At 58.2% G+C, this 13,888-nt stretch overlaps 1 protein-coding gene across 4 annotated transcripts in view; it reads left to right on the top strand.

Moving 5' to 3' along the window:
• LOC118898164 (high density lipoprotein binding protein) overlaps positions 1 to 13,492 on the top strand; it is a 68,503-nt gene extending 55,011 nt beyond the window's left edge. For 2 of the 4 annotated variants that reach the window (XM_036858175.1, XM_036858171.1), the window contains exons 17-28: positions 2,420 to 2,638; positions 4,773 to 4,994; positions 5,093 to 5,311; positions 5,804 to 5,942; positions 7,647 to 7,801; positions 8,584 to 8,688; positions 8,939 to 9,073; positions 10,181 to 10,324; positions 11,897 to 12,082; positions 12,551 to 12,667; positions 12,782 to 12,910; positions 13,024 to 13,492. In XM_036858175.1, the coding sequence (XP_036714070.1) occupies positions 2,420 to 2,638; positions 4,773 to 4,994; positions 5,093 to 5,311; positions 5,804 to 5,942; positions 7,647 to 7,801; positions 8,584 to 8,688; positions 8,939 to 9,073; positions 10,181 to 10,324; positions 11,897 to 12,082; positions 12,551 to 12,667; positions 12,782 to 12,910; positions 13,024 to 13,110 (1,857 nt within the window). In that variant the 3' untranslated portion in view covers positions 13,111 to 13,492. The remainder of the gene's footprint in view (positions 1 to 2,419; positions 2,639 to 4,772; positions 4,995 to 5,092; positions 5,312 to 5,803; positions 5,943 to 7,646; positions 7,802 to 8,583; positions 8,689 to 8,938; positions 9,074 to 10,180; positions 10,325 to 11,896; positions 12,083 to 12,550; positions 12,668 to 12,781; positions 12,911 to 13,023) is intronic. The other 2 variants (XM_036858172.1, XM_036858174.1) reach the window with 1 other exon arrangement.
• The last annotated feature ends 396 nt before the right edge of the window (positions 13,493 to 13,888 follow it).

Below are 13,888 nucleotides of genomic sequence, written 5' to 3'. Positions count from 1 at the left end.
AAAAACAAAATTCAGCATCCTAACCACTTTTAAATGTCCAGTCCAGTTCAGTGGCACTCAGGCCATTCACACTGTTGTGCAGCCGTCACCACCGCCACCTCCAGAACTGTTTCATCTTCCCAAATGGAGACTCTGTCCCCACCAAATAACAGTTCCTTCCTCCTCTCTCCTCAGCCCCTGGCCCCCTCAGTGTGATTATTTTACGTAGAGCACTTGGATTAAACCTGCTGTCTTGCTATTTGTTTCTCTTTGTCCCATCTACTTTGTTCTCTTTTCTGCCTTCTTTTGGGTTAGATGTTTTTATGATTCCTTTTAACCTCCTTTTTTGGTCTATTGGGTGTACCTCTGTTTTATTTTAGTGGTTGCTTTAGGGTGTTCGGTATACATCTTCAACTTACCACAGCCTGCCTTCAAGTGACTTGATGCTGCTTGAGACGCAGCGTAAGGAACTGAGAACAGTGGGCATCCAGCCCTGCCCCCGCCGCTGTGTTTTGTTGACATACTGTAAACCCTGCACGCATCTTAATAAGAAAATATACGCACGTCACCATATCCTCTGCGCTCTAGCTGTTCATCCCTCCCTCCCTCCAAACCGTGACAACCACCAGTCTTTTCACTGGCCCCATCGTTTGCCTTTTCCAGAATGTCAAATAGTTGGAATAGCATGCAGCCTTTTCATACAGGCTTCTTTTACTTAGCAGTAAGTAATAAGATGGATCGTATCATAATAGTAACATCTGGTTTTGTAAGAAACACCAGACTGTCTTCCCCAGTGGCTGCACCACCTCGCATCCCCGCCAGCCTCCACATCCTCAGGCTGGCGGGTTTCATTCAGCACTCGAGGCTTTGCCTCAGTGTCTCTCACTTAACAGTGGTTTCCGACGAGACACCTGATGTCATCCTTGCTCCTCTGGCCTGTCTGATGATCGTATCACCAGCTTTTAGCAACGTATGAGGTGTCCTGGTGTAATTTCATTCATGTTTCTTTGGAGTTCAAAGCCCTCATCTAGCTTCTTGGGTATGTGAGGTTAGAGTTGTCATCAAAGTTGGAAATATTTGGGTCATTATTTCTTATTATTTTTTTCTATCCTCCAGAAACTCAGATTACCTGGTGGTAGGCAGCTTGACCTTGCCCTGCTGTCCTCCAGTGCTTTTTTTATTTGGTGGTTGGGGAGGAGGAGTGCTTTATTTCCTCCTTTAAACGGTCTCTTCAAATTCATTAGTTTGTTTTTTTTTTTTTTATAGCTACTTTATTTATTTATTTATTATTTATTTTTGGCTGTGTTGGGTATTCGGTTCGTGCGAGGGCTTTCTCTAGTTGCGGCAAGCGGGGGCCACTCTTCATCGCGGTGCGCGGGCCTTTCACTATCGCGGCCCCTCCCGTTGCGGGGCACAGGCTCCAGACGCGCAGGCTCAGTAGTTGTGGCTCACGGGCCCAGCTGCTCCGTGGCATGTGGGATCTTCCCAGACCAGGGCTCGAACCCGTGTCTCCTGCATTAACAGGCAGATTCTCAACCACTGCGCCACCAGGGAAGCCCCAGATTCATTAGTTTTTTGCAATGTCTGATCTGTGATTACACCAAGTATATTTTTCTCTTTCCATATATTGTCTTCACCTCTACAAGTTCAGTTTCAACCATTTGTTTTTATGCTTGACACATTCAACCTTGCCTTTGGCTTTTTGACCTTGTGTAGTCTAGTGATGAAAATACCTGTTTTAGTGTCCTTGGCCCGCTGGCTCTAACATCTATGTCATTTCTGGGTGGTTTTCCATTGTTCATTCCTCGTGATGGGTGGTGTTTTCCTACTTCTTTGCATGTCCGGTTTTTTTGTTTGTTCTTCTTTTATATTGGATGCTAGATGTTATGAAGTTTACTTTGGTGGGTGCTGGATATTTTCGCATTTCTATAAATATCTTTGAGGTTCGTTAAGTTACTTTAAAACAGTTTGCTCCTTTTTGGACTTGCTTTTTAGATTTGTTAGGTGGGATCACAGCGGTGCTTAGTCCCGGGTCTGTGGCGGTCCTTTCCCTGGCCTGGCTGGTCTCCCTGCACGTTCAGCCCGTGAGCCTGCAGTGCTGGGGGCTGCTCTCTCCCTGGACGGTCAGGGCTGCATCCTTGATGCAGGGGCTTGGCCGCGGGCAGGGACCGGGCTCGGCCTGTTGGCTTCCTGTCTCCGGCGTCTTGTCGCTGCGTCACGTGGGAGGTGGATCCAGTCCCTGGTGCTCCGCCTTGAGTAGAGGCAGGGTCGTTGCTTACGGGGCTCTTGCAGGGGTTGGTCCTCGGGCATCTCGGCCCTGCCTCTGCTGCAGGCGCCTGAGGGAGACATCTTGTGTGACGTCACGGCTTTCCCTCCGCGGCATGTCTGCCCTTGCCCGCCACACAGAAACCTGGCTCACTCGCGCTGTGTGTGATTTCAGGCCAACATAGCCGAGGTGGAGGTCTCCATCCCTGCCAAGCTGCACAACTCGCTCATCGGCACCAAGGGCCGCCTCATCCGCTCCATCATGGAGGAGTGCGGTGGGGTCCACATCCACTTCCCCGTGGAGGGTTCGGGAAGTGACACCGTGGTCATCAGGGGCCCTTCCTCGGATGTGGAGAAGGCCCGGAAACAGCTCCTGCACCTGGCGGAGGAGAAGGTGAGCACTGCCCAGGAGGGTCACTGTGTCCGTCCTCATGTCACGCTGGATGCCTCCACACACCCTCTCTGTGTGGCAGGTTAGCAGACACCTATGTATACCTGTATGTCTCTGATTCTTGCCACCGCTGAAGGGCCTTTCCAACTCAGATGCCTACATATTCAGTGTAGAAAATTTGCTGTTAGGCTTGTTATTTGGGGCTTTTTCCCTCAAGTATGTTTTACATACAGTAAATCTTAGTGTATAGCTCTGAGTTTCGACAAGCATATGTTCATGTGACCGCCACTCAAATACAAACCTTTTGACTGTCACCTCCCAAGGTTCTCCGTTGACTCAGTCGCCTTTGTCCCTTTGTTAAAACCCAGGTGCCCCTCTGTTTGTGGACTTGGCTCCTTTTCAGCAGCACCGCAGGTGGATGCCAGCTTTATGGGACGTCTCGGGAGTCCTTCAGCTTTGTGCTTTTTAAAATTGCTCTGGCTATTCTAGACCCTTTGCCTTTCCATGTGCATTTTGGAGCCAGCTTGTCGATTTCTAGACGGAAGTCCTGCTTGGATTTTGATTGGGGTCATGTTGAATCTGAAGGTCAGGTCAGGGCAGGGAGAATTGTTGTCTCGGCAGGTTTGAATCTTCCGGTCCACATCGATTCAATTTTTAAACTCTCTGAGTTTCCATTGGTGTTTTGTCGTTTTTAGCATGAAGGTCTTGTTCGTGTTTTGTTCGGTTTGTATCTGTTTTGTTTTTAGTGGCATCATAAATGGTACTTCTTTATACAATTGGCACTTCAATTTCCAGTTACTGTCACACGTAGAAGCATGTTTGATTTTTGCATATTGGCCTTGTTTTTTGCATCTGGTCTACAGCTCACTTATCAGTGACAGTACCTTTTTTTGTGGATTCTTGTGAGTTTTATAGGTGAAACCCACCATCTGTGAATGTGCAGTTCTTTCTTTCTGAGCCGTACCGCCTGTGTGTCTTGTTTACTACGTGGTTTGGGCCTCCCGCGTGCCGTTCAGTAGCCGTGGTGAGCGGAGAGCCTCTCCTGGCTGTGGACTCGGGGAAGCCCTCGCTCCCGCACCGTGCGGCGTGAGGTGCGCTGTGGGTCTTTGGCACTTGCTCTTTATCCAGCTGAGGAAGTTCCCTTCTGTTCCGAGTGTGCTGAGAGTTTTTATCAGGAACGGGTGTATTGTAGGATCTGTTGACATGATCACCTGGTTTTTCTTTTTTTAGTGTAAATATTAGATTGATTTGGTGTTTAACCAACTTTGGCGTTTCTGGGGTGAACCCCACCTGGTTTTGATGCATCATCCTGTATCATGTTGCTGGGCTGGGCTCAGCTAACTCGTTAGCTTTTGTAGAATGCTGCTATTTGTGAGTGTCTGTCTGAAAAGTTGAGGATTCTCCATGGTGGTCTGTGAAACCGGCAATTAAAGATAACAGAATTTGGTTGTTCACCGTTTAGCTTGGGGGCCAGGTTTCATGACAAGAGAAAGGAGAGTGCGTGCCCGGCGTGGGCCTGTCCACCTGGGGTGTGTCCCCCTCACACTCTCCTGACGCCTCTGCCAGAGGAACCGGCATCTCAGCGAGCTCGCTGGGCCAGGGCCTTTCGTGGTATCAGATGAGGGCCTTGGTTGGCTTGGCCGTCTCCGAGCTGGAGGTTGCAGCTGGTGGTGCGTAGGTCACCTGGAGCCCTAGGGAGTGAGGACTGGACAGGGCGCCGTCCACTGGCGTCGGGAGCAGTGTGGGTGCCCGGGCCTGGGAGGGGCTCCCAGCGTGCCATGGGCTTCCTGTTGTGCGGGTGCAGTCCCCCCAGCCCACGCCCCCTTTGCAGATGGAGATAGAGAGCAGCTTGCAGAAGCTTGGTCACTGCTGGTCAGTGGCAGGCCTGGGGCTCTAGGCTGAGTGCTGTCCCCACCTTGGTGTCTCTGATCATGGAGGGGAGGAAATGCGAGTACCATGTTGTCCGGGTGTCTGTCCGCATGCTTGCTGAGGTTTGAGTAGCCCCCTTGGGAGGGACGTCGGTGACACTGTGAGGAGAACTCCCCCTCACAGCGCCATCCCCTAGGCCCTCTTAGTCACCTGTTCCAGGGCCCAGGCAGGTGGCTCAGGCCAACAAGTGTGGGGTTGGTTTCTGCAGCAAACCAAGAGTTTCACTGTCGACATCCGCGCCAAGCCAGAGTATCACAAGTTCCTCATCGGCAAAGGGGGCGGCAAAATCCGCAAGGTGCGTGACAGCACCGGAGCCCGCGTCATCTTCCCGACGGCTGAGGACAAGGATCAGGACCTGATCACCATCATAGGGAAGGAGGACGCTGTCAGGGAGGCTCAGAAGGAGCTGGAGGCCCTGATCCAGAGCCTGGTGAGGCCCCGGGGGGAGCCGCGCCCTGACCGTGGGTCCCGGGACCGCGGCGCCGTCAGCAGGGCGGGTCACACTGCGCCCTTCTCTCAATGCCACAGGACAACGTGGTTGAAGACTGCATGCTGGTGGACCCCAGGCACCACCGTCACTTCGTCATCCGGAGAGGCCAGGTCCTGCGGGAGATCGCCGAGGAGTACGGCGGGGTGATGGTCAGCTTCCCGCGCTCCGGCACGCAGAGCGACAAAGTCACCCTCAAGGGGGCCAAGGACTGCGTGGAGGCGGCCAAGAAGCGCATCCAGGAGATCATCGAGGACCTGGTGGGCGCCCGGGAGGCTCGGCAGGGCTCCGGGCCCCAAGGCGGGTGGGCGTCGCACAAGGACCGGCCCCCCCAAGGGGAGAGGTCCCCTGAAAACGGGGGCAGTTTCTGAAGCAGCCTTTAGAACCTCGCCCTCCTCGTGGGTCAGCCCGGCCTCCGGACGTCCTCTGGCCCTTGTGGCCACGCTTGCGGGATGGCACCTAACGGCACCTCCTGCGGTGCGGCGGGGGAGGGCCCTCCTTTGTCTGCAGAGCAGTGGGATGTTGTTACGTTCCAGTCCTGGGCGGTAGCCGCGTCAGTGCACTTTTGTACCATAGTCTTTTTGGGAAACGCTTCAGAAAGAGGCCTCCCCTTTGGCCCTGCCCTGCGCCGCAGGCTGTCCATGTGCTGGGAAGTGGCTATAGGGGGACGGAAACAAAAGCGGTGGATGTGAATTTGACCCTAAGCAACGAGCCTTTGCCGGTTTTTTTCTTTTTGCTCTGTCTCCCCACAGGAAGCCCAGGTGACCATAGAATGCGCCATACCCCAGAAATTCCATCGATCGGTCATGGGCCCCAAAGGTTCCAAAATCCAACAGATTACTCGGGACTATAACGTTCAAATTAAATTCCCAGACAGAGAAGAGAACCCAGGTGAGTCCCTGCGGTGAGCCCTGTGCTGAGTGGGAAGCGGAGGGGGGTGGTGTGTGTGTGTGTGTGTGTGGTCCCGGCCTGGGGGAGGTGGTGGCGGGCGGCTGTTGGGTGTCCTGGTGAAGCTCCTCCCTTCCTGGGGCTCCTGCGCGGGTGCACTGCCTGTGCGGTCGGCTGTCCTGGGGGCTTCCAGAGGTTCAGGGTCACTCCCTGGTTTCTCAGAGGTGGGCTGTGTTAGTTGCTCCAGGGTGATGAGGTGCCCTTCAAATGTCCTAGAGGTTCACAGCTGCTGGTGACCAGGCCAGGGGAGAGCAAAGCACCTGCAGCCTCCTGTGCAGTGGGGAGCCCCGAGTGCAGGCCTGCCGCTTTTCCCGGGCCCTCTGCGTGCCACGTGTGCTGGGCTCCGTCCCCGGCAGCACCTCCTCCCCGTCGCCAGCACCCCTCTCGTGAGGCAGCCACTGACCCGCCGGAGGGCACCGTCTGAATGGCTGGCTGCCCTTACGGGATGGCCCTTCAGCTCCAAGTGTCCTGCCTGTCACCTGGTTGTGCTTGTGCCCCCGGGGACGGGGCAGGGCGGGGCGATCGGTGGTCAGGGAGGTGACCTGCGGGGCACGGATCTAGCTGGTGTCTCAGACCCAACTTTGTAAATCCCGTGTCCTCCTTGCTTGCCCATCTCCTCCCTGTTGACCCATCGGGTCTGGTGGCAACCCTGTGGCCTGCAGGGTGCACTCCCAGCGCTCTGTCCTCTGTCCTCTGCGGAGCTTGTCATGGCTGTTGAAGCGCCTAGTTTCCTGAGAAGATGGGCTCTTTTGAGTAGAAACGAGTTAAATCGTATTTGTCACATTTATGTTTCACACTTGAATGTTTACTTCCTAATCTTGAAACTTCACGTTAAAGAAAAATTACACAGGACGGTGTAAAGATACATCCAGATTCACCCCCCTCACTTACACACAGGCACGCTTGTTTTTTCTGAGTTATTTAAGTGTAATCTTGAGAGCCACCCTTTACCTGTAGTGGCCTCTTCGTAAGGATGAGGGCGTTCTCCTCTGTCACTGGGGAGGACCGTGGCACGCTCACTGGAGTCGGAAGATGCAGTGTCACGTGATGCTGCTGCCTGGTCCGTTGCCCACATGCAGGTTCTGCTGATCTTAAGAGCGTCCTGCCGAGCCCACGCCTTTCCCCAGCTCAGCCCAGGGTCACGATTGCTGTAGGCAGTCGTGTCTGTGTGCTTATTCGCCCCTGGGTTCTGTCTTGCTCCATGAATGTCGTGTTGTTTATTTCGGTCACACCCAGATCCTAGAGTGGCCAGGGGAGCCACGCCGGCCGGCTCCCGTGCCCCAGCGCTCTTGGATTTGCTGGCTTCCTGGCACGAGAAGCTGGCCCCTCCCCAGTCATCTTCTCCAGCCCCTCCTGGCTGCCTCCGCCCAGCACGGGTCGCTTGGGTTGTCATGACCGTCCGGGCACCGGTCTCCTTCCCCCTCGGGCGCAGTGGGCCCTGCTCCACGCCCCTCCCGGAGGTCTGTCTCCTCCCCCAGCCAGACAGCGTCCTCCCGGAGTCAGGCGGGACTCTTCCCTCCCCACCAGCACCCCGTAGGCACTGGACTGGTGTGCGGGTCTGGACAGAGGCGAGCGTCCTGCGGTGGCCCGTAGGACGGCCTGGGCCCGGGCGCTCGGCAGCTTGAGCTGCCCCTTCCCTGTCCCTAGTGCACAGTGTGGAGCCTGCTGTCCAGGAGAACGGCGACGACGCGGGGGAGGGGAGGGATGGCAAGGAGGCCGAGCCCGGCTCCCCCAGGAGGTGCGACATCATCGTCATCTCCGGCCGGAAGGAGAAGTGCGAGGCCGCCAAGGAAGCCCTCGAGGTGCGTGCAGAACCCCACCACCACCCCTGCGTCCCTGGGGGCCCATCACAGGCACCGGAGTGGGGGCGGGGAGGGGGAACGGGTCTAGTCACTTGAGCCCAAGGCCCCAAGCACCTCGGCTCGCCCTGCGGAAGGTGCTGGAGTGGGTCACAGCCCAGGAGCGGGGCTGCAGGCCCGGGACCGAGGACGGGCGCGGAGCTGGCGGGGCTCAGACTCCCCCCTCCGCGATGTGCAGCTGCCGGGGCCTGTCTCGGGCTCACGAGGATAAGTACTCGCTGAGCGCCACCTCAGTGGACAGGACAGGGGTCCTGTCGTATCATAGGTCAAGTGGGGCAAGCAGCTTGCCCAGGTAAAGGGCACAGTCGGGGCCACAGTCGGGACAGTGGAGTCGGTGTCCCATCACTCTGACCCACTTTAGGGTCTCAGCGAGGCTGGGATCAGGGCGAGCCTCTGTGTGAGCCCCACTCCCCTCCTCCGTGGGCCCCGGATGCCTCTTCCCCTGGAGTTGCGCTGCTTTGCTTCTGCAAGGGGGCTGCTGTGTTGAGCACAGGCCCGGGTCTGTTTGCTCTGCCAGCGTTGACCTGAAGACTGCATTCCACGTCCTCTGTTGAGTCAAAGGTCTGGGCGGCATTCTCAGTCCAGGTGGAACGGTACAGAAGGTTCAAGAAAGCAGTCTGATTATCACAGGACTCTTCGCCTGTGCTGCAGGAAGAGCTGTTGCTGAGCCCACAGGGTCCCTCTGCTCCTCGCTCGCAGGCCTAACCTCAACCCCTGCCCTGCAGGCGCTGGTTCCCGTCACCATTGAAGTGGAGGTGCCCTTCGACCTTCACCGGTATATCATCGGGCAGAAGGGAAGCGGGATCCGCAAGATGATGGACGAGTTTGAGGTACAGCTGTCGGCGGGTCCTTTCCCTGGAGACCAGGTGTCGGCAGGGGGCGGTGCTCCCCAGGTCGGGAGGTCAGCCCTCGGAGTGGGGCTTCACGTCCCACCCGCCTTGTCCCGAGCCTGCAGTTGTGCCCCTGGCCAAAGGGACAAGTGGGCAGCTGATCACGGCTCCCAAACTCCCCGCTGGTGGGGACCAGATAGACACGTGTCTGTCCTGCATGTGCATCAGGCCTGTCCCCGTCTCCGCACAGGTGAATATTCACGTCCCGGCACCTGAACTGCAGTCTGACATCATCGCCATCACGGGCCTGGCTGCGAATTTGGACCGGGCCAAGGCTGGGCTGCTGGAGCGGGTGAAGGAGCTGCAGGCAGAGCAAGAGGACCGGGTGAGGGCCGGGCGGGGCCGCGTGGGCCAGGGAGGATCGCCCGGGGGGCCCAGACCTCCAGCTCCCGGCTGCCCCTCAGCCAGTGGAGTCAGGTGGCAGCGGGAGAGCCAGGTGACCCCCCGTGCAGCGAGCTTTCATCAGAGGCCATGTTGGGGCCGTGGCCCTTTCTTCCTGACGTAACGGCGGCAAAGGTGGGCTTCCACGTTAATTAGCTGTTTCTTAAGTAAATCTGAAGACATTTGCCAACCTTACGGGGAAGGTTCAGCTGGGGAGGCCTGGGAGCCATTGCTAGGAAAGACCCCCTCGCCCCCCAACGTGTGACTGTGGTCCCAGGCGGCTCCCACTGACGCGCTCTGTGCGGTTTCCCAGCCGTTGGGTGGACGTGAGAAGCCGCTTCGCCTCTCTGGGGGGCTGGCGTTTGGAGGATTACATGAGTGACGCACGCAGGGGTGGGTATTCGGGAAACTTGAAGCACCGTTACATTTTATGTGGGGGTAACGGACTCCTTGCTGAGGGGAACCTTCCTGGCGTCTGGTGATGGGGCAGGGCCCGTGAACCTCACGAGTCTGTGGTCCCCGCTTCTCAGCCTCAGCACAGGCTTTGGGGGCCCTTCTCTGCCCAGGGCTTTGCCTGAGCCTCTGCCTGTGGACATCCCTTAGCGCTTTTGTTCCCTTTTGTGGGTTTTTGGTTTGTTTGGTTTTGATTTTGGTTTTTGGGGGTTTTTTGCCTGCTTTCGTACCCCTACCGCAAAGACCCAGAACTTTTTTATACTTACTCATCAGGTCTCTGTTTCACAAGTTAGGGTAGTAGAGCCCAGGGCTTGCTGCGTGCTGTGCCAGGCCTGTCGGTTACCGGCACGCAGCTTTCCCTCTTTTCTGAAGGACCTGTGCTCGTGGTTGTGGAGTGGTCAGGTCCTCGGGTTCTCATTACTAGCTGATGGCGGAAGGGGCGCAGCGGCTAGCGGGAAAGCCGTGTCTCGTTCTTGTTGCAGAGGTGACGACAGATCCCTTCCAGGTTGAGGATGGAAGGGGCGCGTGGGCGCGCGATGCTGAGGGCCAAGGCAGACGTGCCCCCCCTCCCCCTCACTCTCCCTTGTCTCATCTGCAGGCTTTAAGGAGTTTTAAGCTGAGTGTCACTGTAGACCCCAAATATCACCCCAAAATCATTGGGAGGAAGGGGGCAGTGATCACCCAAATCCGCTTGGAGCACGACGTGAACATCCAGTTTCCTGATAAGGATGATGGGAACCAGGTAAGGAGGACCGCTTGAGTCAGACGCCACGGTGGAGCGCTTCAGGGGCAGAGGGACTCTCACTGGTCTGTGTCCCGACCTGGGGACAGTGGCCACGCAGATTTAGGACGTATCCAGAGGGGCGGTGAGAGCAGCAGGTCTCCGAGGAGCTGATTTGGGCTTGGGGTCTGGGCCCATGTTGGCCCAGGCCAGCGCATGAGGCTTCTCTGTCATGGCTCTGTCGCCCTGTGGGCTTGGGGCACTTTTCCCGTGCCCACCTGGCCCTCCGCCCGCTGCACTCAGAGGGCAGTGGAAGGCGGCCCCTCCCCCGGGCATCGCCCCCAGGCCGTCACACACCCCTGCCTGCCCCCTCCCTCGCCCTTTCTGCCCCTCAGGCTCAGCCTCTGGGAGGTGACCTGGGCCCTCCTGCCCCCCGCCCTGCCTTCCTCTCCTCCTGGCCTCTTACTGCTCTGGAGTCAGCCCCCGGCCTCCTCACTGACCCTGACCCTCCCCGTCCCCAGGTGCATCCTGGGCAGTGCCGTTTCTTCACCTCTGTATTTCTAAGTAGTGTTCATAAAACTACTGTTCTTCTTCATTTGTGATTTTTTAAAATTATCTTGACCTTGAGAATTTAGCTCAGACTCCTCGCCTTCACTACCTTTTATTTCCGCCAACTTTTCCACCTAGTCATCAATTTTTTAGTCACTGTTTAGTGTTTAGATTATTTCGGTTAATATTCCATGAGCCAAGTGGGGTTGAGTGGTCATGTGTCGCATTCATGGCTTTTTCCTGTGAGGCTTATGCTGCGTTTGCAGTCTGTTCAGTGCTGTTGTGTACTTGGCGGACGATGGGCCTGCTGGCTGGTGGGAGTCTGGGCTCTGCTGGGCTGGGTTCTGGGTGGAGCCCGCCGCCCACTGTCTGCATTTGCTTCTTCGGGACCAGAGGCACCTGGCCGCGACCCTGGTGCGTCCTGGCCTTTCTCTTGTCTCTGTCCTGCTGTGGGTCACCGAGTTTCTGCTCTTCTGTTTTGTGTCCAGGTGTTCGTTCTTGTCGTGTTGTGTTCTTCGGTGTGGGTGCAGTGTTTTTCCCTGTCCTGAGGAATGTGGCTTTAGGTTGTACTTTCTAGTTTCCTTCTCTCTGCCTTGAGTTACCCATTTGCTCTGCTCATCTTTACGGCTCTGGCGTCTCACCTGCTGGTTTGAGGGGCAGGGGTGCCGTCCACGGTTGTCTGCACCTTGTCTCCAGGTCGGTCTGTCTGTCCAGCGGAGACGCCTCCAGTGGAGGTCACCCACCCCCGTGCCCTCAGCTGCCAGCGTCCCCTCGGCTTTGTGGCCCGGTGCCCTTCCTCCTCCTCGTCAACGACTGTCTTTCTGGTGGAGTGGGGGGGTGGGGGCGGGAGAACACAGGTGCTGTTAAGCTGCTGTTTTAGGCGCTCTCCCTTCTGAGCTGGTTGGGTTTCCCCTTACGGTGAGGTCTTCCTCACCCAGGCCCGCCGAGCGCCTGCCCCACTTCTCAGCTGTGCCCCGCTGGGTCGGTGCTCGCAGTCAGGCATCCCTGGGTGCCCCCTCTTCTGACTGGATTCTCCTTTCTCAGCCCCAGGACCAAATTACCATCACAGGGTACGAGAAGAACACAGAAGCTGCCCGGGATGCCATATTGAAAATTGTGGGTGAACTTGAACAGATGGTTTCTGAGGATGTCCCGCTAGACCACCGTGTTCACGCCCGCATCATCGGTGCCCGTGGCAAAGCCATCCGCAAAATCATGGATGAATTCAAGGTGAGTTCCCGACCTGATCGTGAAGGGCGTTGAGCCCTAAAAGCACAGCAGGGGGGATCGGCTGGGTGCTCCCTGCGCCATCGAGCCACTTCTTTCCCCGCGAGCCAGTTGAGGGGGCAGCGGGGGCCACCTGGGGCTTCACCTCGTCCTGCCTGGGTCGCTGACCACACTCGGGATCCGGACTGGGAGACTTCTGAGGCTCAGGTGCCCGTCCCTAAGGTAGAGGTCGCGTGGGGTCACAGCTGTGTGTAGTTGACCCTGTCGGCGGTGCCCTGCATGGCCTGCGGAAGGTGGCGGCCCCGTGGTGGCCGATGGCTCTGCCTCTGCGAGGGCACATGCGGCTCTGAACACCAGGTGCCCCACAGGGCCCCGGTCCTCCCGGGGGGTATCTTCACTAGAAATGGACCGTTCCCGGCCGCACACGACGGGGCCCTCAGAGCCATCTCAGCTGCCGTGTGCTCCTTCCAGGTGGACATTCGCTTCCCCCAGAGTGGGGCCCCCGACCCCAACTGCGTGACCGTGACGGGGCTCCCGGAGAACGTGGAGGAAGCTATCGACCACATCCTCAACCTGGAGGAGGAATACGTGAGTCCGGGCTGGGCAGCAGGCCTGGGGCGGGGCCGGGTGGGCGCCTCGCGGGTGCGGGGGGTGCCCGTCGGCATCCCTGCTGCGAGCCGACGCCCCCGCCTGCGCCCACAGCTGGCCGACGTGGTAGACAGCGAGGCGCTGCAGCTGTACGTGAAGCCCGCCCCCCACGAGGAGTCCAGGGCGCCGTCCAAGGGCTTCGTGGTGCGCGACGCCCCCTGGACCGCCAGCAGCAGCGAGAAGGTGAGGCTCCGCCGCCCAGGCCCTGCACGCGCGCCTCGGCGGCCATTCCAGACGCTGCTGGGGGGGCGGGGGGCGGCCTCATCACTGAAGCCGAGCCCCCTCTCCCCCCACAGGCTCCCGACATGAGCAGCTCCGAGGAGTTTCCCAGCTTTGGGGCTCAGGTGGCCCCCAAGACCCTCCCGTGGGGCCCCAAACGATAATGATGAAAGAGCAGAACCCTCTCCAGCCTGCTGACCTGAACCCGCCACGCGATGGTGCGTCCCAACCTGACCCAGCGGCTGGGCCCTCTGAAAATTGTCGATGCTCCCCTTCCCTGAGGTCTCACAGCGAAGCCGGCGCCCCGCGCTGTGTGCAGCCCGGCCCCGGGCCTGGTGGCACCCAGCGTGGCGCGGGCCCTGCTCCCAGCCTTTGCTCTGGGCGGCTCTCCACTGTCGTGAACACTAAGGAGGTCACGGAACGGTGTCACCCAGCACGTCGGTGAGGCTGTGGCCTCCGCCAGGAGAGCACCACAGGTGCAGCCGAGTCTACTTCCTGTGTCATGACCTCAGGAAATAAATTTCCTTGACTTTATAAAAGCCAAAACGTTTGCCCTCTTCCTTTCCCACCTCCCTCTCTCTCTCTCGTGCCTGTCGTCCAGATGCTCCTCCGGTAGAACGCGCTCCGCCTTCTTCCAGCTGCCAAAAAGCCCGCTTACCCAGGCCACAGGGCAGGTCGGGAGGCCCGGTGTGCACCCTGGGCGCCCGCAGACCCAGAGGAGAGCCCAGTGGAGCCAGAGGGATCAGGAAGGCAGGAGGCAGACGCGGTTCTTGGAGGGCCCTGGCTTTCCCGGTGTCACGTCGGGGTCTCTGCCCCGGACCACACGGGTGCAGGCCCCGAGTCTGGTGAGCCTGGTGAGCACGGGGCCTGAGGAACGCCAGGCGGAGAGGAGGGGGCTGGCCGGGGAGGTGGAGATCACCCACGCCTGCTCCGCGGAGGCCT

The sequence above is a fragment of the Balaenoptera musculus genome, chromosome 7 (assembly GCF_009873245.2).
Source record: "Balaenoptera musculus isolate JJ_BM4_2016_0621 chromosome 7, mBalMus1.pri.v3, whole genome shotgun sequence".
NCBI classification, from domain to species: domain Eukaryota; kingdom Metazoa; phylum Chordata; class Mammalia; order Artiodactyla; family Balaenopteridae; genus Balaenoptera; species Balaenoptera musculus.
Note: the sequence above shows the minus strand (reverse complement) of the source record. Positions and strands in the feature narration are given on the sequence as shown.